This window comes from Amblyomma maculatum, chromosome 1 (assembly GCF_055883805.1).
Source record: "Amblyomma maculatum isolate TAMU_Amacu chromosome 1, ASM5588380v1, whole genome shotgun sequence".
NCBI classification, from domain to species: Eukaryota; Metazoa; Arthropoda; class Arachnida; order Ixodida; family Ixodidae; genus Amblyomma; species Amblyomma maculatum.
Window position 1 is genome coordinate 257,570,693 of NC_139344.1, and position 24,476 is coordinate 257,595,168.

Sequence of the window (24,476 nt, forward strand, 5' to 3'; positions counted from 1 at the left end):
GAAATGGGGGGGGGGGGGGGGGGAGGGGTTGTCCGGTTGTCCTGCCGGTGGCTGTTTCGGTTTTGTTGCATGACGCGCTCGTGGCTCGTGCTCTAGTTCCAATACTCTCGTCTTGCATGTTTGTTTCCGGGCAGAATACAGAATACCCATGGCACGGCTTAGGAAAAATTCTGAGCAGGCACCACTTGGAAAAGCAACGAGTGGTTGTGATAAAAGAGATGTTCCGACGGATTCGAGGGACCTACACAGTGCCGAACGGCGAGAAGAGTGCTTTAGAAAGGCTCACCTACAAGTTCACAATGCTGCAACGACACGTGCTCTGCTCAAGAACCAGTACTGGTTGACAAGAATTGTGTTTCTGCGTTCTCTTGGATTTGTTTATGGTGAGAGCAGTGTTTTAATGCAACAAAATGGCTGTGATTCATGGCTACAACTGCGTGACATTCGCCGAGAGAGAATACCAAGCGCGGTAATCTGAAGTACGCGGTGTTTTAGAATCATAAATTATATTTTCTTTTCTTTTTATTGAAAGTGACGTTTCAACATTTAACGTAAGTGCTGGTAATGCGATCCGGCTGTTCTCTTGCCGATGCCACGATCGCCAAGTCGCGTATTGTTAAGAGTGGCACTTGTTCAACTTCAAAATGCGAGCTGAATTGTGAACTACTGCCTGGGAATCTGTCGGCACCAGCCAAAGTAACGGATGCACTTGCCTTGAACTTCCTTGTGCTTGCACTTACGTGGTTGCGAAAGGCGAGTCTATGTAGATGCGCACGTCTTCACTACATATAATGCCGTATTGCTTAGAGCCTGTGTGGATTATTATGGTGCCAAACGGACGCAAAAATATAAGGGAGTAATTACTCATTGGCATCCACCCAAGCGCTGCCATACGGCTACAAAGGAAATGACGTTTTTAAGAACTTTGTAGCTGTATGGCTGCACTTGGGTGGATGTCAATGAGTAATTACTCCCAAATCTACTACATCTTGGGGGATTCCCCTAAATACTTGACCACGCAAAAATATGTGTCATTTTTATTTACTATACATTTTCTCTCATTTCAGCTGCTGCATTTCTTGTTGCTCTTAACCAGAACACATATTTGCTGGGTGAATATGGTCTACTCCCAGCAAGCAACTATCTAGAACGGGTAATTACTTCCTCTGTCTTCTTCTTGTTCAGAACCAGTGCTTGGTTTGGTTTGCTTAAAAGCTCTCAGGTTGCGTGTTGTGGAAATTTTTCTAAACTGACAATTTTTCTGAAATCTCATAGTTAGATGGTTTCCATCTCCTCATGATGAAAAGCTTGAAAGCAAGATGTACTTGACAACTATTTGAGAGTCTACTGCTGCCACAACTGACACTCGTTTTAAGTAACCCATGTTGCTTTTACTGTGAACTATAGTCACTTTGAAATGTGTGATTTCTCCCTCTTCACGTTCAGTTAAGAACTTTGTATCAAGGAAGTAATTATCTCATTGAAGGAAGTAATTATCTCATTTTAGGTTTCTAGAGCACTGTAGCAGTACAAAAAACTAGTGAAGTATATTATAATTTGAGATGTGCCAATACTCTCAGATAATTCACCTCGTCGGACTATTTCTGACTGTCTTCCCCTGCACTATAGACCTCATGCAAAAGTGCTGCCATCTAACGGCAGTCACGCGCGTTTCCGCCATGTTTGAGGGTAGTTGAACCAAGGAGCGGCAAGCGCCACTAGGTTAGGGCTCGTTATTGCCGATAATGCCAACATACTGTTGTGTCCCTTGATCTACGCAAAACTAAAATAAGGTTGTCGAAGAAAAGAAGCAGCAAGTTATTTCCATGTAATTTTTTTTTTTTCTTGTGGCTTTGTCCCATGGTTCTTGCACTGTAGGCGCACTTTAGCCCATTGGCACACCTAAATTGTAGAATGTATTTTATTTAGTCTGCTTTGAAAGATTTCAAATTCATACTCAGTGCCAAGGCAGACAAAATATATCGCCCGCAGTTTGTTATGTTTAAGGATTTTGCATGGCCTTTTCGCGTAAAATATCTGCAAGAGGTTGCTCTTGATTTCTTTATTGCGCCAACTCATCCCAGAATTTACTGCTTCATGCATGCAAGCTCTCCAGACATTTTTAACATATATGTATACGCCCAGGCATCCAGGTAGAAAACATTGCCGCACTTAAAAGGCGCCAGACTGCTGTCTTTAATTCGAACGCGAAATTTTATTTCCACAATACATCACTCGAATACGCGTTCACGCTTGACATTGCGTCTGGGTATAATGACAGACCTCAGCAATGCGACTACGCAGGCTAAGGTATGGATTCTGTATCAATAATGTATCTGCTAATGTATCCATTGTCACGGAATGGAGCCATGATGTGACGGTGACAGGAACTATCTGAGGAGGATCAGTGCGCGCGGAATCACCTCCTTAACCTGTTGTGTTTTGCCGCAAATTCATGTTGTTGGGAGTTGTTGTTTGGTTGTTTACACAGATACATCTGCCGCTAAAGGTCCAGAGAGGGCATGGGAACAGTAGTGTGCTTTATTGTGAATGCTTTCAGGTTCATCGCAGCGCAGTGTTTATTAGGCGCCGATCCTATATTAAAAAAAAAAGCAGTATTAAGCTCCTTCATTTACGCAAATTCGCACAATGTACTATGGAACACCAGCGATCAAGGCCTGGCACCGGGCGCAGTAACATAAGCTGAACCTGGCCTGCGCTAGATTCGAAAGCGTCTTGCAGCGGTTGATACAGTGTAATCACATTGCAGGCATGTTTTACATCCGGAAGCAGTATCAAACGCATTCGTGGACGCATATTTGAGCAGTGTATTAAGGTATCCGCAGGAGCAGAGAGGGAAATTAGAAGCGGCAACGTGGGTTTTGCCCTCTGTAGCTACTCTGATGTTGTCGTTCGCAAGAAGTTTTGGCAGCACAGTACCGCTTTGTGCAGTGAAATGGAAATGTAGGAATGTAAGCAGCGTGTACAAGTCTATTGTTCCGTCATTTTTTGCTCTAAATATGAGCAAATAACACGAAAGCTAAGGCACTAAACAGAAGCAGCTAGTGTGACCGCAGCAGCCACAGCAGTGTGGCCGACTCACTCAACATTTCAGCATGGCGTCTAATGGCGGGGTTCGTTGAAGGTCCAATAGATGGCAGCAATTTTGCATAAGGTCTATATATCTCCATATTTTGTGGAAATTTGTCTTTAAAACAAAAGACATGGGTGAGAATAGGAAGGGTGCTACCGATTCATCCAGCTGAATTGGCACCACAATCTGCCTTGTTGACTTGCCACAGAGGCTCAGTGGTTAGAGATTGATTGCTGATTGTAAGGACGCAGGTTTAATTCTGGCCACAATGGCTATGTTTTGATAAAAGCAAAACACTAGGTGCCCATGTACTGTGCGATGCCAGTCTATGTTAAACCCCAGGTGATTGAAATTTCTCCACCCGAGAACACGAAAACACAGCTACCCAAACTCCTTTGCAAGCGGCTGACGATTAAACCACTACCAAAGAATATGCACCCTTCTTACCACGAAGGAAGGAGGAAAGCTAGGGCAATAGCTCTACACGATAAATACGCAACGAGCGAAGGAGCTGTCTATGTTGACGCGGCAGAATACGCAACAAGAGGAGTGTTCGCACTGGCGGTGGTGGACGTGCACAGGCGGCTGCAGGCATCAGGGTCGGTAGTGACAAAATTTTCGGAAACCGCGCAAGAGGCAGCTGTGGCACTAGCCATAGCTAGCACCGACGCGGATACAATCTTCTTCGATTCTAAATTTGCTGTCCATAGCTTTGCAGGGGGCAGAATCTCAACTGCAGCACAGAAAATACTGAAACTGACCAGGCAACCATACAGAGAAATTGAGGTGATATGGATGCCGGTTCACTCGGGGAATTCGGGAAATGAGGCGGCCCACAACATGGCACGAGGTTTCATCAACCGAGTCGGTGGGTCCTTTGTATCCATGGGTTACTCCAAGGAGGGGCTGGCATCTTTTCACGATATCACGATACAAGTACTTCGGCGTGACCATCACTTCAAATCTTAGCTGGGCAAAACATATTGACAACATTGTCGCGAAGGGAAACAAGCGATTAGGCTACATTAGACGCCTCCTAAAACAGGCTTCTACGGACACAAAACTGACAGCGTACAAGATGCTTGTACGGCCTTTACTTGATTACGCATGCGAAATGTGGGACCCATATCACAAAAAGTCTGTCTCTAAGCTTGAGCAGATACAGAGACGGGCGTTACGGTTCATTTTCTCCCGGTATCGACGATTGGATTCAGTGACCCCTCTTTATGCTCAAGCCGATGTGTCTCTTCTTTCCCACAGACGAAAAGAAAAAAGACTAACTTTGTTTTATTGTGTAATAAATGGTTTAGTCCTGGTTAAGAATGAACAATACATAAAAAAAGCAAAGACGCGCGTCACTAGTAATAAGCGTAATAAACACGTCCAGGTAGAAAAATTTTTTAAGGACTGTTTTAAATACTCTTTTTTTCCTGCCACATCATCCGACTGGAACAGCCTTCCTAACCACGTTGTGAATGCTCAATCCCGAGAGCAATTTGCTACCCTTATATGCAAATATTTAACGCAGGAGTGCACATAATTTGTACATTACATTGACTGTATTAACTGTGTTTTATTGACTGTACTTGTTGTTTTATCGTACTGGCCTGCGTTTATAAATTTTGATGTCAAACCCACTCCTATCTTAGTCCAGATGGACTGACAGTATGTACAAATAAATAAATAAATAAATAAATAAATAAATAAATAAATAAATAAATAAATCACAAGTCATTACAGATTGGAACAGCACAAATTTCCACCAGCTGACAAAACATTGGATAAGGCACAGGAGACCGCTTGGAGGAGACTCCAGACGAGATCCTTTCTTAGCCCTTACCTATTAGCAAAAATGTACCCGGATGACTTTAACCCCGCGTGCAGGTTCTGTGGCGAAACAGCCACGTATGATCACATACTATGGCAATGTAAAGAAGAACCTCCACCGGAAGATCTAGTACAAATTCCTTCTCTTGAGCGATGGGAGGCCGTTCTGGTCAGCTCGGACCCGGGCATTCAAGCCTTGGCCAACGAGTGGGCCACTAAGGTCGCCGCCAGCCATGGACTGGAGGCCATCTAGAGCGGACCGTCTGCATCTGCGTTTTGACGAAATAAATGTTTTCCAATCCAATCGAGACCTGCACTATGGTGTCCTGTGTAACCAATATGCCACTTTGGGGCATTAAAAGACTATAGACACCTAATTTTTGGGTTCGTGTTTTATCATTTATAATGATGCCTAGGACATAACTATACACAGATCACGAAGTCTCATTCGCCTACGACTGCTGAATAATTTATAATCGAATTTTATTTCTCACCTGTTTCGGTTTCAACAGCCAAGCATTGGCTGCGACATCACAGTCAAGTCTAGGTCACGCGAGGGATGAAAATACAGTGATATAATCATTGCTGTGTCATTTGAATTCACTACAATGACATAGCCAGCCTGCCTCAAGAACAGGAATCGCTAGAAGTGAAGAATGAGCGATTATATCGCTGTTTTTTCATGCAGCGCATCAAGACATGATTGTGACGTCACAGCCATCTCTCGGCTGTCGAAACAGAAACTGGTGAGAAAAGAAAATTCAATTACAAATTATTTAGGGGGCGTAGGCGAAAACTGCGTGCAGATTGATATACAGGAAAGACTTAAGCATCATTAAGAAGAAAAATGCCACCAAAATTTGGTGTATACCCCTGTATAAACACTACCAAAAATTCTGCTTTGTTAAAAACTGCATTTTTCCTATCCTTCAAAGGCACTCGATTCTTTTTTTGCAGCCTTCTTGTGTATTTTATCAAGCAACATGTGGAACTGAATTATGCTTAAATTGTGTATTTCCACATTTTGTAGAAGTGTTAGTACATGGCTAGCTGTGAAGTGCAAATGTGCAAGCACAATATACTTTTTATTTGCTTCCATGTACAGATGCATTTCTTCCTGCATTACTTTAATATTATTAAGATATTTTATTCTTGAAAATGATCCTAATCGTATGGCCATAGAGAATTGTTCAACCAAAATCTGCAGGCATATTTTATGATTGGCATGCCATTCATGTTGAGCTTTACTTAAGCTTTAAAAATGTGGCATAATCACACTGGTGTTCAGAAATTGGCTGTAATTGCCTTTACCGTTAGCCCACTGCCGTGGCTCAATGGCTTTGGCGTTCAACTGCTGAACCCAAGGCCATGGGACAATCTTGGCCACAGCAGCTATAATACTATAGAAGCAAAATGCAAAAACACCCCCGTGCCTGAAACGATAGAAAGAATATGGAGCTCTCCACTATTTTGTTCCTCATAGCCCAACCCACATGCAGTTTCAGAACTCTAAACCCCATGTATCAATTCATTAGGATGGCTTACCAATGAATTCGTCTCAAATAGTGCATTGAATGTCACTGCACTTCACACTCTGCCAACTTCTTGTTGAGCAGCTTACATATTTGCACTAGAGGCATGTAAATTTTGTACCAAAAGTGTAGATATACTTTTCTGACTGCATTTTTTTTTTTCCAGATTACTGACATGAACAAAGGCCTCCACATTGAGACAGTGCTGAGAGTTCCAACATTAATGTGGCTCTACAAATATATCAGTGTAGACACCCTGCTTGATTGTATAGCATCTGTGGGCACTGTCTTGGCTGTTGGCATTGCAGCAACAGGAGCAGCAAATGCAGTCTCCCTGTTCCTTTTGTGGATTCTGTACCACTCTCTTGTGAACATAGGACAGCTATGGTAAAATTTCACTTCTTATACAATTGATGCATTGTTGACAGTGCTTAAGAACTTTATTGAGCTTGTAATATCTTTGAACGATTTATAATAACCATCTGCCGAGGGAAACTTTTTGTTACCTTCAGACATTGGTCCAAATGGGACAGTGTTGTCGGTCTGCTGATAGTCATTTTAAATGAGGAACCAAAGGCCTCCACATTGAGACAGTGCTGAGAGTTCCAACATTAATGTGGCTCTACAAATATATCAGTGTAGACACCCTGCTTGATTGTATAGCATCTGTGGGCACTGTCTTGGCTGTTGGCATTGCAGCAACAGGAGCAGCAAATGCAGTCTCCCTGTTCCTTTTGTGGATTCTGTACCACTCTCTTGTGAACATAGGACAGCTATGGTAAAATTTCACTTCTTATACAATTGATGCATTGTTGACAGTGCTTAAGAACTTTATTGAGCTTGTAATATCTTTGAACGATTTATAATAACCATCTGCCGAGGGAAACTTTTTGTTACCTTCAGACATTGGTCCAAATGGGACAGTGTTGTCGGTCTGCTGATAGTCATTTTAAATGAGGAACCATTCCCTTAACCCTTTGACTGTCGAATATTTCAAAAAAAATTCACCCCCAGTGTCAAAGTTTTTTATTGCCGATTTCAAACAAACAACAGTCATACGACAAAAACACCGTGCGACGGAATGCGGCCGCAGTGCCCATACGGCAAAAGCAATCAAAGGGTTAAATGCTGGCCTGCTTGTCTTTGCTACTTGCTTTAAAAAGGGATATCTTGGTTCCCACTGGATGCTCTTTGATAGAAACTGCAGTTGAAGCAGGTATACTGAATGAGCCTTGTAGTACCACATCTAGGAGTCGCAAGACAAATTAAGGTAAGGTCAGAGGCTTGCTGCCTCCTGCTTTTCAATTCAGACCTCCCTCAAAATGATAATTCATGAACACAAGTTGTCATTTTGAACATCAAGTTTTGTCATGCGTTAAAATATTCTCAAAATTTTCTGCAGTTCACCTATTTTTTTCCCTTTTCATTTCGTGCTTCAAGGTACTCGTTTGGTAAGTATTGATGCATTCTATCAAGCAGTGTAGTAACGCACTTATCTGTGGAAGATTCACAGTGAACTTCAGTGCTAATCCTGACATGTTGGTTTCTGGGACAAAGGTTGGGAGTCCCAGCTTCTTGAAACAGGCTTCTTGGCAATTTTCTTCTGCCCTATCTTGACATGGAAGCAGCTGCCCACTGAAACACCTCCGTCATCAGTTGTCGTCTGGGGCTATCGATGGCTTCTTTTCCGCATCATGCTTGGGGCTGTGAGTAGCCTGTGGATGCTGTTTTATTTTTTATTTATTTATGGTGTGTGTGAGGGAGGGAGGGAGAGATGGCGCCTCTGTATTTGGCCAAATTCGCAAAATTATGGAGCACAAAATGCAGGTGATCAGTGTTTCTGTTACCTGCTATGAAAAGATTACACCATAAAGAATATTCAGTGTTACCCTCTGCAGTGTCAGATAGGTCTTATGTAGTGATCATGCTGAATATATGGTTCTTCAACTTGAATGATTCTTCTAGTAATTAAATTATATAAAAAATATGGCTTCTTCGAGCAGCTTCACTGTGTGCATAATTTACTTACACCCGGTTTTGACCTTTCTTTTTCTTTTTCTTTTTTTTTTTACTGGGTCTGCGAATACGGAATTTATTAGAAAAAAGGTATCACTAGGGTTTTGATGGTGGGATCAACGTCTGCAATCGACACATTTGTGCTGCTGTTCTTTGTCCTCATGCAGGGCTTGATCAAAGTGCGAGGTGACAAGTGCTGGTGGGAGCTGACATGCATGATGTATCATTATGAGGTATGATTCTTGCAGAGTGCCACTTTATTTGGAGATTCTAAAAGATAAATGTAAGACCCTACCTACCATTCTACATAATTTTTAAAATTTGCTTCCTATGCAGCTTCTTTTCTGCCATACAGGCTGAGGGAAATGGCAGGAAAACAAATTTCAGAGTTGAAGGGAAGCCTCAGTCTGCTAGTGAACATTTCGACGAGAGGACTTACCTCTGCCTGGGCAGATTGCGCTTGATTGACGGGTGTTAAATAGGGCATTGCTCTGAGGAGGCGGCTCTGGTGGCTGGGAGCAGGATGTCTTAGCCATACTCTTTGTAATGTCTGAAATTTGTGGATTTCTGATCCACAAATTCTAAAACCTAGTTTTCACCTCTTTTCATCTTGCTCTCTCATCTTTTTTTCACTTTCCTGTATTTGGTTCTGCTGCGCTGCTTTGTCATTGTTCCTGTTCAAGTCTATCCAAATTTCCCGCTCCATGGCATCTGTCGCAACCACAATGCCTGGAAAACAGATTTTCGAGTTTGCCTTTCCTATCTCGCCGCCCTTCCCCCATTGCATCCTCTTCCTCGGCACCAGTGCTTCCTCCTCGAAGTAAAACCTCTATCTGGCCGTTGCTAATGATGAATGCATTATTCTTTACTTTAGTTTGTTCATTGGTGCATTGCTGCACACAATAAAGGTGAATACAATAGAACTAGTACAGAAGGAGGTCCTATAGTTGCAGGACCTCCTTATAAACTAGATACATCGGTCAAGGTCAATAAACAGGTCAAGTTTGTTTGCCTACTCATTTCTACTTTCATGCACAGTTACATTTTAACCATGCATCATCCATTGTTAAGATTTTTCTATGCTAGAATTTTGTATTTTGGGTATTGAGGTTTATAAGTATTATCAATAACAGGTTATTCAAGCACGCACGTAGCACCTGACAGGGATTGTAACCGGTGATATGTGTTCACATTGCATGTAAAACAAAATTGTAGTTCAGTAAACTGTAGCAAAGGATGCTGACTGGTGTCATATGATTTGCCTTCAGCTGAAGCACAGAACTGTTATTCAAGCACACACATAGCGCCTGACAAAGGTTGTAACTGGTGACATGCGTTCACATTGCATTTAAAACAAAATTATGGTCCACCAAATGTTTGCAAAAGATGCTGACTAGCGCCATATGATTTGCGTTCAGCTGAAGCAAAGAACAGTAATTCAAGGGCGCCCTTAGCACCTGACAGGGATTGTAATTTGTTATGTGCATTCGCATTGCATGTAAACCAAAAGTTTAGTCCACCAAAATTGCTGCAAAGGATGCCGACTGGTGTCATGTGATTTGGGTATCTTACCATTCCCTGATTTTGCTGTTTAAGCAAAATAAGCTGCTACTTCTGCATCTTTGCTGTAATTTTGCTCAAAAATGAGGTGGTCGTAATGTTGATGCTGGCTATATTTCTAGTTTGGTGTTTCCAATATGACCAGCAGAAAAGTTTTCTTGTGGGTAGTGCCTAGTTATTCTGCATTATTCTTTTTTTTTTTTTTTTTTTCAGACCCAGCCTGTGCCTAATCCACTCAGCTACTACCTTCATCAAACCCCTCCATTTGTGCACATGCTAGAAGTCGTTGGAAACCATATCATTGAGCTGATTGTTCCATGGTTCATGTTCTTGACCAGGCCGTTCAGAATTTCTTGTGGAATCATTCAGATATCATTCCAGGTGAGAAACCCTTTGCTACAGTGCCACTTATCAATAAAATTCTAATTCTGTGCTTTCTGCTTGGCAGATAATTCTGATTTTGAGTGGGAATCTTAGTTTCCTCAACTGGCTGACAATCCTGCCATCAATACCTTACTTCGATGATGCTGCATTGATGTGGATGTTCAGCAAAAGGACTTCAAATCAGGTGGCATTGCTTGCAAAGGATGCAAAGGAAGGAAAGTTGCAGCCAAGTATGTTGTTCTCTTTTCTGCTGTGTATACATTTTGCATAGGTAAGGTCAAACAGCACCTTCCTTCCTTGCACTCATGAGGCTGCTGTTAGTGCAGTCCATCTCCCATAACAGAAATGCAGTGACTCACTGTTAAGAAGTAAATTTCCAGAAGATTCAGGGGTCGGTCTCATGTAGAATTCTTCACTAATTTACCACTAAATGCGGTTGTGTCTGATTATGGAAAAGCATGGGGAAGGCTTTTAGTGTCAGACCGACGCATTATAAAGTAGGCTGTGAAAAACACATTTATTAATGCGAAAGCATTACTTCGCTATGTTCACAGTTTCTGTCCGCAGAACGTGTCCGCAGCAGCTATGAGTAATTGAAAAGTGGTGGATGTTAATGAGTGGTGTCAATTGATAGAGGGTAACATAATGTTGTGTCTGAAAAAATAATTAGGCCAGTAAGTTGATTAGGTAATTAATTACAATAACTGGTTCACAGGAAAGGAAAGGTGCAGTATCTGCCAAACTTGTTTTGTGGACACCTGGACCGCACTGTAAGGGGAGGAAGGAAGGTGGGAGTGAAAGTACCAAAGACTAAAATAGGTAAACAAGAAGTGAATTAATGTGACGTATAGGATGTGACGTCATGCAGCCGGAAGTAGAGCCGAAAAAGTGCATAGGAAGGGATTGGCGCACAATTTTAAAGTAGCAAACACTAAAATGGGTAAACAAAAAGTGAATTAAGCAACTAGAAGTAACCAGAAGCAACCAACAGCAGCATCCGTGCTTTCACATTACTCCAATGCAGAGTCTGCTGTGCTCTTTCATTTTTACCAGTTGTTTTTTAGGGTAATTAGGTTATGGTTTCAAAATAATTGTATTTGTTTCACTGACAAGACTGCAGTCAAGAGCTGTGATTAAGTTTAAACTTGACTGTTTTTATTTGCAGGCAAACCAAGAAAAGCAACAAATATGGCCCTTGCTCTTTGCCTTGGCTTTCTAAGCATACCTGTTGTGGGCAATCTTTTTTCACCACATCAGCAGATGAACACATCATTTGAGCCCCTGCGTTTAGTTAACACCTATGGAGCATTTGGAAGGTATAGACCTTGCTGTGCTATTGTGCATGTTACAGCTGCATTTAGGGCTCCTAGGTGATCAGGATCACATAGTTTATTAAACTGTTCTGTTCAAATTGTTGGATACAACTCGAGAGTGCAGTGACAAATATCCCAGCCATTAATGTGGACCATGACTGTCATGGCGTCACAGTTAATCCCGTTTCAGCAGGCACGCTTGCTATTCACCTGCGATTTCACACTAAGGGAACCGATGCAACGTCATAAGCGCCGATCTACGCCTTTGTCAGGAGGGCTTCCTTTTGGGGGGAATGCACCACTGCATTCTTGAGTTGTACAAGATTATCTATGGTCTGGAATAAGTGAAATATGTTCACATTGAAATACAAATATTTCTTGCTTTCATTCTTTATTGTTTTAGAGCGAAATCTTTATAGGATTGGTGCGGCCATGCAGCTCTGCCCTTGTGACTTGAGTCGCTTTGGGACGTAAGACCCTATAGCTAAACAAGCATATGTTCTCTGTACTTAGCTGCAAACCTATTTTTGTGCTATTATGTTCAGGATTGTATCATTTCATTTTAATTTTGTAGAATAGCGCAAATTAACTCTTCAGGACTGCCAAATAGGAAATTTATCATATAGTATGGCCTATGGTTTTTGATGCACTGCCAAAAAAAAATTTCCGCGTGATGAAATATGCAGCCGGATTTAGTCATATTATGACAACTATAGCTTCAGTTTCTACATAGTTCTTTTTTCTCGGCAGCTGGCGGCTTAAAAAAAAAATAATAATAATGTTCAGAGCAGAGTGCTCTCAAATGTCAACAAAAATGGTGTCAAGCTTGTGCCAGGTCACATTACAAATTTGACAGCTTTCCTGTGATTTCACTGCTTCTAGTGTAAATTTTTTTTTATGACAGCAGTAACAGAGAGTATGAAGCTTTGCGAGCTCCAATTTCAGCTCAGATGATAAATCAGGCAAATATTAGCCGGGAACTTTAACTAGGGTCTCTGTGAAAGTATGCTTTCAACTTTAGCTTATTCTTAAGCAGTTCTGCATCGTCACTGTGCATACCAACCGTCTTATTTCTGTTGACTATAGTTTCAGCAACCCATGCTGACGTTTCAGCAATAAGGAAAGTTCAGACACTTTGGGTGGCTCCCCCAGAGCTTCAGCAAGTGCGAAGTTCTTTCAGCAGCATTGTGATGGGTTTGAGCACCTAGTTCTCAGAGAACAGCTCCTAGAGCAGATTCTCAATTATGACGGCAATCTATATTGCACTCCGCTATTCCCTACAAAGCATGCCACAAAACTTGGCAGGTGTAAACCACAAAAAGCTTGAAAACCCAAAAATTCGAAGCTATGCAATGAGCAAATGACCAAGATTAAAAGTGATGTTATTTTAGCAATGTTGTTTTGAGGATGGCACACCTTCAAAATGGACATCACCACGTAACATGATGGTTCCTTGGTGATTCAGCTTCACTGCATGTTGATAGTGCGGTTGGGAGAATAGATACGTGAGGCTTCAAATAACCACTGCAGTAGCTGAATTGTATGAATTTTGTATGCGTCTGAAATACCATCTAAATAACTACATTTCGGTATATATATTTTGCAGCAGAATCATGCAAATATTTCATTTAATGAAATTTTGTTTCCAAGATTCTTCAGAGTTGCCTGTTTTAGTCCATGGTCCTGAAGGACTTAACATCAAACAAGGAAAATTGCACATACATAAGAATATTTTCAAAAATAAGAAAAGAGGCATCATCCCACCTTTTGCAATTAATAATAATAATAATTGGTTCATTGGAAAAGAAAGGCACAGTATCTGTCACACTTATTCTATGTACACCTGAACTGTGTCATAAGGGAAAAGAGGAAGGTGGGAGTGAAAGCGGAAAGAGAAAAAGTTGTGCCCTAGTGGAGGGCTTGGGAGTAATTTTGATCACCTGGGGGTCTTTAACGTGTACTGGCATCACACAGCACACGGGCGCCACTTCGTTTCGCCTCCATATATTCTGAAATTTTATTATTGCCATTTCTTAATTTTGTATGCCTGCTTCTTCAACATTTTGTAAACATTTTGGAACTGAAATATTTTTTCATGTTATTTATAAGTGTATGGAAGAGCATTTAAATGACCCCCACGGTGGTGCAGTGGTTAGTGCGGCACTCGACTGCAGTGCCCAAGTATGTGGGATCAAATTTCAAGTGCGGCAGCCGCTTTTCTTTGTGCTGAGTGATGTCAGTACTCATTCCAGCCACAAGTGGTTGACATTTCTGGAACCCTCCTCCACGGCATCTCTCATAGCCTGAGTCGTTTTGAGACGTTAAATACCATAAACCATGCCAAACCATTTTAGATGTAGCTACATTTCAGTTTAATTTTGTAACCCTTATAAGAACATAGTTTTTGTTTTGTGTTGCTGGATGATCAGCAGTGGCTTTTTCGCAAAGCACTGGCCACAGTGTCAGCACTGCAAAGTGTCATCACTGTGAGCTCCGATGCTCCAGTCTGTCCCTGCGAAATATTTGGAGTGCGCGATCACGTCCACGGAGTGGCATGCGGAGGTGCACCTAGTTCGTCTCTCTTTTTGACACCTGGCACGAAGTGACGCTCAACTCGCACTTCGCGGCAAGCTGTCGGTATGCTAGCGGGCAACCTATCACTGCAGAAAGTAGGCCACAAGCATGGGCACACAGTACTCATGTTTCTGGGTTGCATTTGAGCTCATCAGTTGACATGTTTTACATACCGAACTATTTCAAAATACCCTTTGACTTTGATACAGCCGGGATTGATTGACTGTATGAGGTATTTCTATAAAGTCATCGGTACAGAGGTATGGGTCCATGCCACGTATGAGGCCTTTTTTTTTTAAGTCATTGGTACAAATTTGAAGCGTTTTTTTCTGCAAGGCCAGTCGTCAAAATGGCTTGAAGGTGATGGCATTCAATTTATGGGGTCATTCTGAGTGCAGCTTTACCGTTTATATGCGTATGAGAGGTGCATACAGCTTGCACCTTATAAAGAGTTAATTGTGTACATGGTCTTGCACTCTCCTGAGCTCCTCAGCCTCTTTAGCTGTAGAATACTACTGGGGGAGTGTAATGTATTGAAGCTTTAGCACCTGGCCCTGTCTCTCCTGTCCTGTGTTGTCTTGTGTTATATGCATATTTAACATAATTGTGCCAACGTCTTCATTTTTCTAAGTTGTTAAACAAGTAGTCAGTATAGAGTAAGACAGCTGGTCTGTCAATTATTTGTTTATATGCCATACTTTATCCAATTGTTGTTCTACATGCAGGAACCTATATGTTAATCTAAAATTAAAAGGAGCCATGATGTACTTAAAAGCTGAATTGCTCCATTTGCTTTTTTTGTTTTTTTTTTGTTCTGTTCTGAATTTCCATCTAGCATTACCAAAAGAAGAGCCGAGGTCGTAATTCAAGGAACACACAGTGGGGACCCTCACAATAGAAGTGCTGTATGGGAAGAGTATGAATTCTTCTGCAAGCCTGGCAATGTGTCAAGGCGGCCCTGTGTTATCAGCCCATACCACTACAGGCTTGACTGGCTGATGTGGTTTGCTGCCTTTCAGGTATATCTTCTGGCCTTGTTACATGCCGAATTGCAGCTGTGTGTGATTACATTTTTCTTTGTGTTTTCAGGATTATCAAAACCACCCATGGCTCTTCCACTTTGTTTCAAAGCTGTTGGTCAATGACAAAAATGTGTCTAAAATTATCTCGAAAAATCCCTTTATGGACAGAGAACCACCAAGGCAAGTAATGGCAGTTGGTAATCATGTGTGAATTCTTTTCTCGTGTAAAATTTTCTTATAATGAAAATAATATGATTAGTTTAGAACTGTTGCTATGTTTTTCAGAAAACTTCATGTAGTATTGGTGCCAAAATTGAACTTGTTCATGCATGAGAGAATTTTGCTTCAGAGAAAGAAAAAAAGCCAAATGTTGATGCGCTGTGCTAGTGAAAATTTAAATTTACCGATGTGCAGATATTCAATACGAATCGAATGTGTTTGTTATTCGATTCATATTTGTATTCTAAAAACTGATATTAGGAATTTTCGAATATTTCAAAATTGCTGAAACTGAAAATTTTCAAATTGACCGCAGTTTCACCATGCTGCACTGTTCACCGCACTGCTTGACCTCGTGGACTTTACAGTGAAGCATATTTAAAACGCTACGGGGCCGTTTTGTGGAGAGGGACCTTCTCTTTTAAGAAGATAGCCTTCCCAACAGTGCGTGCAATGTGAAACACTTGTCAAAATAGGGGGAAGGTGTCATTCTCACATTGGTTTCATCTCGGATGCACACAACCATCATTCAGGTGTTCATCAACATTACTGTGATGCAAATGGTCATTTGAATGGCAGAATCAGTGAGAGTTTACTGTATTCAGCAGCAATCTGACAGCTCCACCCGATTTCATGCAAGTCCGTCCTGTACAAAAAACTGGTATACGGAATCTTGTATAATATTTATACTGGATTTTTCTGTAGGTTAAACACTTCTGTGCAATTTTAGTTAATTTTTTTATTTGCAATTATCATGTTGATTATGAAATAAACAAGACAAACAATGTTTGCCATTTTTATTTTTTAATTATCTTTTTTTTTTTTTTCAGACCAGATATTCAATAATCAAAGGCATTTTTTTTTTCTTATATTCATATTTGATTTATATTAGGAAACTTTAGTATTCACACATCCTTACTCTTATTACATAATTTGGAGCTACAGTTAAACCACAGCAATTTTTAAAGATTAAAGACTGTAGCAGTGGCACTTGCTTTTTTTAAAAACAGCATGCACTGTAATAAGAATTGGAGGGCCTTTTTTTTTTTTCTTTTTTTTCTTTTTCTTTTTTTTATTCAGAGTAGTAGAAAGACAGAGAGCAGATGCACGTATTTGCAATGACATCTGTAATAAAACATTAACCATTGCTAGGAATAAAGGACATTTTTTTCTTGTTTTGTTTAGGAGCGACAGAAAATGCACATACATGCAGCTAAATCATCTGTTATGCATGAAGAAAAGAAAACCACATTACTGAAGTAAACTGCTTGAAAGTTAAATGTGCATTTGAAAGAAAGAAAGTGGATGTGAAAAGCCTATTAGTAAGGGCCAGATTGCTGGGCACTAGAATGTATATTGTCGGCACCAAATGGGGGGAAAAAAGGCACTATGGGCACTGTGCAGAAACGCAGAAGGCAGCAAACTCAGTGAACAGGCAGCACCACGAGTAAGCGCCGGAGGAGATTTTCTGGGAGAGTTGCAGCTGCCTGGGCAGGGAGCGCAATTGAATTGGGTGGCTATGGGAAAGTAATCAGGGTCTGTGCAGCGGAATGATGTCGGTTTTGGCTAGCCAAAGTGATCTAATGAAGAATAAACAATGCGGGAGCCACAAGGCGCAAGACAGAGTGACACGGACGAGCTCAAGCTCTTTTCAAGGCCACAAACACGAGAAACGGAAGATGACAGCAGGAGAAGGGTGCGCAATTGGGAAAGACAGAGCAAAAGAACGAATGAAAGGGGTTAAAAAATATGAGGAAAGAAAAGTAAAAAAAAAAACACAACATTTGTGGTGGACATGTATCTCTCCCTCCACACGTGGTACAACTTCACACAAAGCCAGCCTCGAACGCTTCGACCAGGAACTGCCTGAGGAAGTATTCCTAGGCGAAAAAAAAAAAGAATGCTGCGGGGAAGTTGGTGGTAGTGAAGGAAGGTACAGGTGTGGAAGAAGAGTAGGAATGAATGGAGCAGAAGTTGAAAAGAGTAAAAGGAAGGCTGAAAAAAAAAAAAAAAAAAGTGACAGAAATACGAAAAGCCTGTAAACTCAAGATGACTGCGGCTTGACTAAGGCAACTGTGACGCAATAGAATAGGGAACAAGCGAAGGCTGGTGAAAAAAAGGAATGAGCTGAGAGATAAAAAAATAGTGAGGGAAAGCACTATAAAAAAAAAAGAGATATGTTCATGAGCCTATATGACAAAAGAAAAAACAGCAAAGTTTTGATAACTGTCTGCATTATACTGATGCTAATAAATAAAGGTTGTAGAATAATCAACTGCACCCACAAGCGCGCCACTGGGCTCGCACTGTGATCCTAGTGCAGGCATTTTCATTCTGGCAGGCGTGCCAGTTAATTGGCACCAGATAATTTGCCTGATTTGTTTTTTCTTGGCTTAAGAAGAATTATAAATTGAGCAGATACTAGTGTGCCCTCTTTCAGGAAAAGTGCCTTGCGGCAAATTCAGATATGATTGCCGTCGGGACGGCAGCGATCCAACGTTAGCATCGCTTTGCTTCATGAAGCCTGTTTGGGGAAGCGAAAAACATTGTACCTGGCGAGTGAAAATGTGTGCGATTGCCAACTGCAACCCGGTAATCCATTTGTGACCACAGAATGCCACGAATACAAAGAAGCAATGAGGAATGCGACCCACGTTCAGGTAGCTTTGCAGCGTCTCTGCGGCGCTGCTGGGCACGTGCATCCGGGACAGTCCGTCCTTTCTGCCGCAAGGGTTGCGCGCATTATGGCCCGAGTTACTCCTGCACGATGCCCATAAGTTTTAGCAGAAATGCAAATTATTATGATAAAATGGCAAAAGGGTGGTTTGGTGCCATAATAGAAGCGTATACTTTAAGCACAGCATTTTTGAGGCTGTCCTGCAGTTCAGTAGGGTACAAGGATTGCCTGAAGAAATCTCTGAAAGCAATGGCATTGCCAGTTCTTTTATGAGAACGTGTAACAAGCCTGGCAGCGGGTGATAAAATCCTTGAACAGTTGTTGAAAACTCTTCAAGTTCTTATTAAAAGGTGAGCTGTTCTATGTTGAGAACGATAAAATAGGTCTGTCATGCTGAAAAGTTACGAGCAAACAATGAATGGGCTAACGCGAGGCTGTTTATTTAGAAGTTAATGCAATTGTGATTAATTTAAAAGCAACAGGCATATCACGTCAAATTTTTATTCATAGTTAATCTATTTTGCACATAAACAGTGCTTAGCCATTTATTACAAATATGCAGCCACTATTCTAGGCATCTTTTTTTACTTAGTGTCTCAAGCCACACTGCCTTCTAATAGTGCTTGCATTTAGAAGGGTAGGTCTGCTCGAGATTGCATACATCTGCTCCCAGCTAATCGTGAAAACTGTGAAAGTTGTAGCGCATGGCACCATCTCCCGGTTGATGGGCTTAAGCTGTACCTTTTCTAGCTAAGAATGAACTTGTAAGCTGAAAAGGGACACCTGGCACCGGCCGGTGTTGTGAGAACGTGCTCTAGAAGTCCGATGGCTACACTCTTTCGTATCCTAGAATGTTAGCCAGCAAGTACTCGCAAAACTTCTGTAAGGACTAAAAACCTCTGGTTCTTTTCCAAGACGGACTGCAACTTTGTGGGAATTTTTTCTTCAGCTTGTCGGTAAAGAACAGCAGCAATTTGTTAATGCACATTCTGGACTAGTCCGATGTTGGCTGTAAGGTTTTCACCTGAAGGTTCTGCTTTCTTTATAATGCCTGCTATAAAAGCAAATTTGGCTCACAAGCATATGAGATCACCTTGGAGGCAGAGTTGTATGTAACGTTACAAGTAATCAATGACTTGTAATCAATTACATGTTCTTGTGATTTTGTAGTTAATCAGTTAATTTTTGAAATTGCAGCATTCTGAATAATTCAGTTTCTTCAAATGAATAGATATATTGGAGCAGTCAGTTACCTTTCTTTTTTTTTTTTTCTCAAGAACAAGTTGTCATCAATGATACAGCTCTAAGAACCTTGACTTGGCAGTAACCGCTGCTGCTGGCAGAAATGTTTCCTTCATTAAAAGAGTGGCAGTGAACCGAATTGGGAGAAGCATCACACACAGTCATATTTGTGTCACACCCTGGTCACTGCCATCTCTTACAGCAATCACCACACAGAGAAATCTCTGCCGCTGTGGCTGCTTTTCAATGGAGGCGAAAAGCAAGGTGCCCGTGTACTGTGGGATGTTGGTGCACGTTAAAGAACCCCAGGTGGTCGAAATTTTTTTAACTGTCCACTACAACGCCTTTCATAGCCTGAGTCGCTTTGGGACGTTATACCCTGTAAAAACCAAAAAAAAACACTCTATAGGGATCTCATCTCATGTCTTGTCAAATGGCTTTGCACACAGAGCATGAAGGCGCAGATACACTAGCTCAAGAAGGTACACAAAGCAAGAATTACGTTGAAACCAGGGCTACTGCTAGAGTATTTTGTAGTACTAGAAGGAAAAATATGTGGACCACGTTGGAAGGAAAAGCAGAGAGAGATAAAGAGAGAGAGACACAGCACTGTGTATGTATTGCATTTCTTGCGTTTCTTCCACTTTCCTTTTTTCTAATCTGAAACACTCGGTTCCTTTAAGGTTGTACTGTAGAAGCGCTTAAAAATGGTACCAAAAATCAGAAACATAGAAAGGGCTGTCCGTCAAACAAGTTTGTCTGTTGACAGAGTGAACTTGCCCTACAGTAGAACAGAAATTTTAATCTGCTTTCCCTGTGCATCTACTTGTCGTTAGTAGCCATACATATGTGGAACGAATGGAGAAAACCTCTTAGAACCAATTAAGCACAGTGTACTCTTGGTCACCTCTCTGTTCAGTGGAGACAAGTGACATCATTGAAACTTGCCCTACAGTAGAACAGAAATTTTAATCTGCTTTCCCTGTGCATCTACTTGTCGTTAGTAGCCATAGATATGTGGAACGAATGGAGAAAACCTCTTAGAACCAATTAAGCACAGTGTACTCTTAGTCACCTCTCTGTTCAGTGGAGACAAGCGACATCATTAAATTTTTGCCAGTGAGTATGGATTGGCCAAACACACCTTTCCCAATTAGTGCATCCCAGAAAAGCCAATCACCGCGGCAAAGGAAACCTTGTACTCATTACCAAACCAATTGGTACCTTGAAAGTTTGGCAGTCAAATCCAGCACTTCTCGAATGCGAGGTGGATGCTGTGACCACTAGGATACTGTTTCGGCGCTTTAGTGGCCTGAGTAATACAAGCCATGACATGGCTTGCCATACTTAGCTTTCTTGGGAAAGAAGCCTGCACCTTGAAATTCCATTCCTCTAAGCTAGCCTTGTACGAACTCATCTCTCATGTCTGTTTCTCAAGAAAGCCACCAGTTCAATTCGAAAGTTAGAAGAAACTTGTTTGCATTAATGTCTAGGGGTTTGGCTCATAGAATGGAAATCGGCAGCAAAAAAATCTAATTTGCAAGCTCCTGCCGGGGTGGTGCAGTGGTTACGGTGCTCGACTACTGTTTGTTCCCAAGGACGCAGGATCGAATCCCGGCCTCGGCGGCCACTTTTCGATGGAGGCGAAAAGCAAGGCGCCCGTGTGCTGTGCGATGTCAGTGCACGTTAAAGAACCCCAGGTGGTCAAAATTTCCGGAGTCCTCCACTACGGCGTCTCTCATAGCCCGAGTGCTTTGGGATGTTAAACCCCACAAAACCAAAACCATCATTTGCAAGCTATTTCACAACTTTAGAGCACGCTGGTCACAGCCCACAGTGTTATAACATGTGAAGCACTAGCATCGAAGCATTGAATAACTACGAGCTGGTGCGCAAGATGTTTATGCATTATATTGCTGCTGTCCCTTCCGGCACATACGTTGATGGAATGTTTGGTGCTACTGCTAATCTTTCCACGAGGAAAAGTTATCAATGGCAAACTTGAAACACAGCTCATCTTGAAAATTAACAGCATATCAAGCAAGCTACACTAGTTTTTTTGAAGTTTGATTAAGTTTGTGTTATGGCAGTAAATGTTGGAAGGGAAGTAATGGATTAATAACGAATTACTTTTCAGTAATTGTTTAGTTACTGTTAAGTGGCTGTAATTGACCACATTTTCAAAAGAAGTAATTGTAATTGGTTGCTCACTTTTTGTAACACGCGCAAGGCTGCTTGGAGGTTCTCCTGAGAGAGAGCAGCTTGAGCCCTGTAACCCATTTCAGAAACATTTCGAAACGCAACACTATGCGGCCAGTTACCGCTTTACCAGCCAATTGCTGTGAGCTGCCGTGGTGGATTGGCAAGAGACAGTGGCAGGAAAATGGTTGTTTTGCAGTTTTCGGCTGATGTGTTTGGTTTTAGGCATTTCTTTGCACTAACACCAGAAATAGGCATAAATAGGCACTTTGCCAAAAGTAGGCATCTATCTATGCACACTATGAAAAGACTCTACGACATGTAGAAAACAATAGGCATTTGCCCAAAGTCCATTTTGGACTTATTAGCTAGCATGAAATCTTCATAGTGTGCTAGACTGTAAAACTGTGGCACTTTGTAATATAAAGTGTGTGCATGGACACCACCAGTTGAGCCATTCACAACATTAATTCAATTCAGACTGGAAACTGAGCTTGTGTTTATGTAATTGTCTGTTATGATTTGACTAGTTGCTGAAGTTGCGTTGTACATCATGATGTGCTAATGTGTATTACTAGCTTATGAGCTATATTTAAAATATATTTTCCGATATGAACTGGGTGAAAAATTTTACCTGTAATTGGCTAATTCAAATGTTTGCCACAAAGGCCTTACTACCCAGTTCACAGTATGTGTTACATTGGGTATTGGGGTTTTAAAAAAAAGATACATGTAGGCCAGATTCATTTTTCTATATTTAGTCTTAACCTAAAAGGTCAGTGTTCTTTCAACACACCATAGCTTGTTGGTTATTGAGTACATGTTACAATTGGTCACAAGAGAGAGCCAGCGTAGTGCAAAAGAAATTGTGCAATTGTACATTTTCAGGCATTGCTCTGCTATTTTAGACAAGCACCAGGTGCAGACCAAGACACCTCTACCTCATTGAGCTTTGTTTACTAGCGGAGCACCTTCTGTTCCCAGAACTTTCACTCGGTTGAGAAGTTTCCACATGGCATAAAAAGGGCACCAACAACTTTTCCAACCATAATAAGTCACCAGAACTCTGCGTTTTGCATGAGTTGTCTGCGCATGAGCAAAACATACCCTAGCTGCACATGATGGAACCAATCTGTGCAGTGTTACTCCGTGCCGCTCCCGAAGGAACCACATGGAAAGCGGCTAAAAAAGAGGTTCGCCGCTGCCACGTTTTTGCATGACTTTAACAGTGGCCAACATGTGAGGCCTCAATGAAGGCTTCATGAAGGGGTGAGCAACTACAAAAGCTCTCAAGCACTTCTGTTGCTTCAGCAAAGCAATACAAGCAGCGGCAGCAGTGTAGCAGATGATGCTACTATCACCAGACCTGTATTTACTTTTAGTTCGGTTTTATCACATACTTGCATTCTTTAGTCACTTCCAGCAGCCTTAGCGCTTACAGCTTTCTGTAGGCTGCCATCCAGTTTGTATCTTAGTGGCTCCCAGTCTTGTTTTCGCTTACGCATTGGCACTTTCATTGTTGCTGTTATCATGCAGGCTAAGTGATCAGAAGTCCCCTAGCTTATTTGGATTTCAGCAGCGGCCACTTTTTATCTCCAATCTTAAACTTTGCACTTATGAATTGTTACTGATTTTACAATCTGTTCTGTGACTGGAGGAGTAAGCAATGTGTTGCAAGCTGCAAATACACTTAAGGGCCATCATAAAATTGCTGAAATATCAGCTCATTAAGAGGTGCCTTTTTTGTGGAAAAGATGCATCGGTATGTACCTTCGTACCTTGTCAATTTTTTTACTTTGGCTAATTTATTTTCTGCAGGTTCATCAGGGCAGTGCGCTATCGCTACAGGTATGCTCCAATTGGCAGTCCCGAAGCAAAGGCTGGTCAATGGTGGATACGCTCACGCATGGGTTCCTACATGTACCCAGTTTCACTGTCAAGCTTGAAGCCACTTTTGAAGAACTTTGGATGGAAAATTCATGCTTTGTAAAATGAGGCCTGCAACACCCAGTTTTTCTGTGTTCTCCATACAAACATTGAATCTTGTATTTGTGTGTACATGCATGTGCATATGTTGAGTTCATATACTAAAAGGTCATTTTGTCTCGCATACTAGTCATTTTTGACTCTGGCATGCAAGGTTTGCACACAAGGTTTGCAAACGTGGGTTAGTTGGCTCAGTTGTAGATGAAAAGTTGCACACAATGCACCTACTGTACTAACATTTAGGAAAAAATCAGGCAAGCGGATCATGTGCAGTTTCTCACCCTATTCAGGACTTTGACATACCGTGCCCAGTAGCAATGCTATGTGCCTTATTTGTGCCATAGTGCATGCGGAAAGGTGGCAGCTGCTCTATTGTGCATGTTCAAGCTGAGGACTAATTTTCACCTTGGTTCTCGCTTATAGTTTTTTGTACTGAAAGACTAGTTGTACAAATATCTAAATAACAGCGCTGAGAACGAGATGAAACACGAAGAACGAAGAAACACACACACAGGTACTGTCTCTCCTCCATTCTTGGTGTTTCGGCTCGTTCCCAGCGCTGTTATTTAGATATGCAATACCAACTAGCCCAACACCTCGCTCTAGTTATACAATGTCTTGCAGACAACCTTTAGTTCATGGGCTAGAACTTCATGCTTTAGTGAATGTATGTACTATAGCAGATAAAATATAAAAGCTGCAGAATGGCACGACATTGCAAAATAAAGCTTAATCATTACATCTGCAATGTGGTTACTAGATCTCGTCTGCAGTAGATGCAGATTTGCAGTAAAGAGTCTACTTTGAAATAGCTGCATGTCAGAGTGAGCC

The 24,476-nt window shown here is 41.5% G+C and overlaps 1 protein-coding gene across 1 annotated transcript; it reads left to right on the forward strand.

The window, feature by feature from the left end:
• The first annotated feature begins 30 nt into the window (after positions 1 to 30).
• On the forward strand, positions 31 to 24,475 carry LOC146206297 (lipase maturation factor 1-like). Its single transcript, XM_084590937.1, has 12 exons — positions 31 to 383; positions 1,068 to 1,153; positions 6,620 to 6,840; positions 7,894 to 7,904; positions 8,011 to 8,159; positions 8,637 to 8,702; positions 10,243 to 10,410; positions 10,478 to 10,643; positions 11,579 to 11,729; positions 15,136 to 15,319; positions 15,390 to 15,502; positions 23,478 to 24,475. The coding sequence occupies exons 1-12, from the start codon at positions 149 to 151 to the stop codon at positions 23,647 to 23,649; spliced, it is 1,722 nt and encodes a 573-aa protein (XP_084447063.1). The 5' UTR covers positions 31 to 148; the 3' UTR covers positions 23,650 to 24,475.
• Position 24,476: the final 1 nt, after the last annotated feature.

Bases quoted from the DNA above. Each gene is read 5' to 3' on its own strand.
- LOC146206297 (XM_084590937.1), top strand. From the start codon at position 149: ATGGCACGGCTTAGGAAAAATTCTGAGCAGGCACCACTTGGAAAAGCA. The intron at 1,154-6,619 runs GTAATTACTTCC...TTTTTTTTCCAG, and splicing joins CAAGCAACTATCTAGAACGG to ATTACTGACATGAACAAAGG. The intron at 15,320-15,389 runs GTATATCTTCTG...TTGTGTTTTCAG, and splicing joins TGTGGTTTGCTGCCTTTCAG to GATTATCAAAACCACCCATG.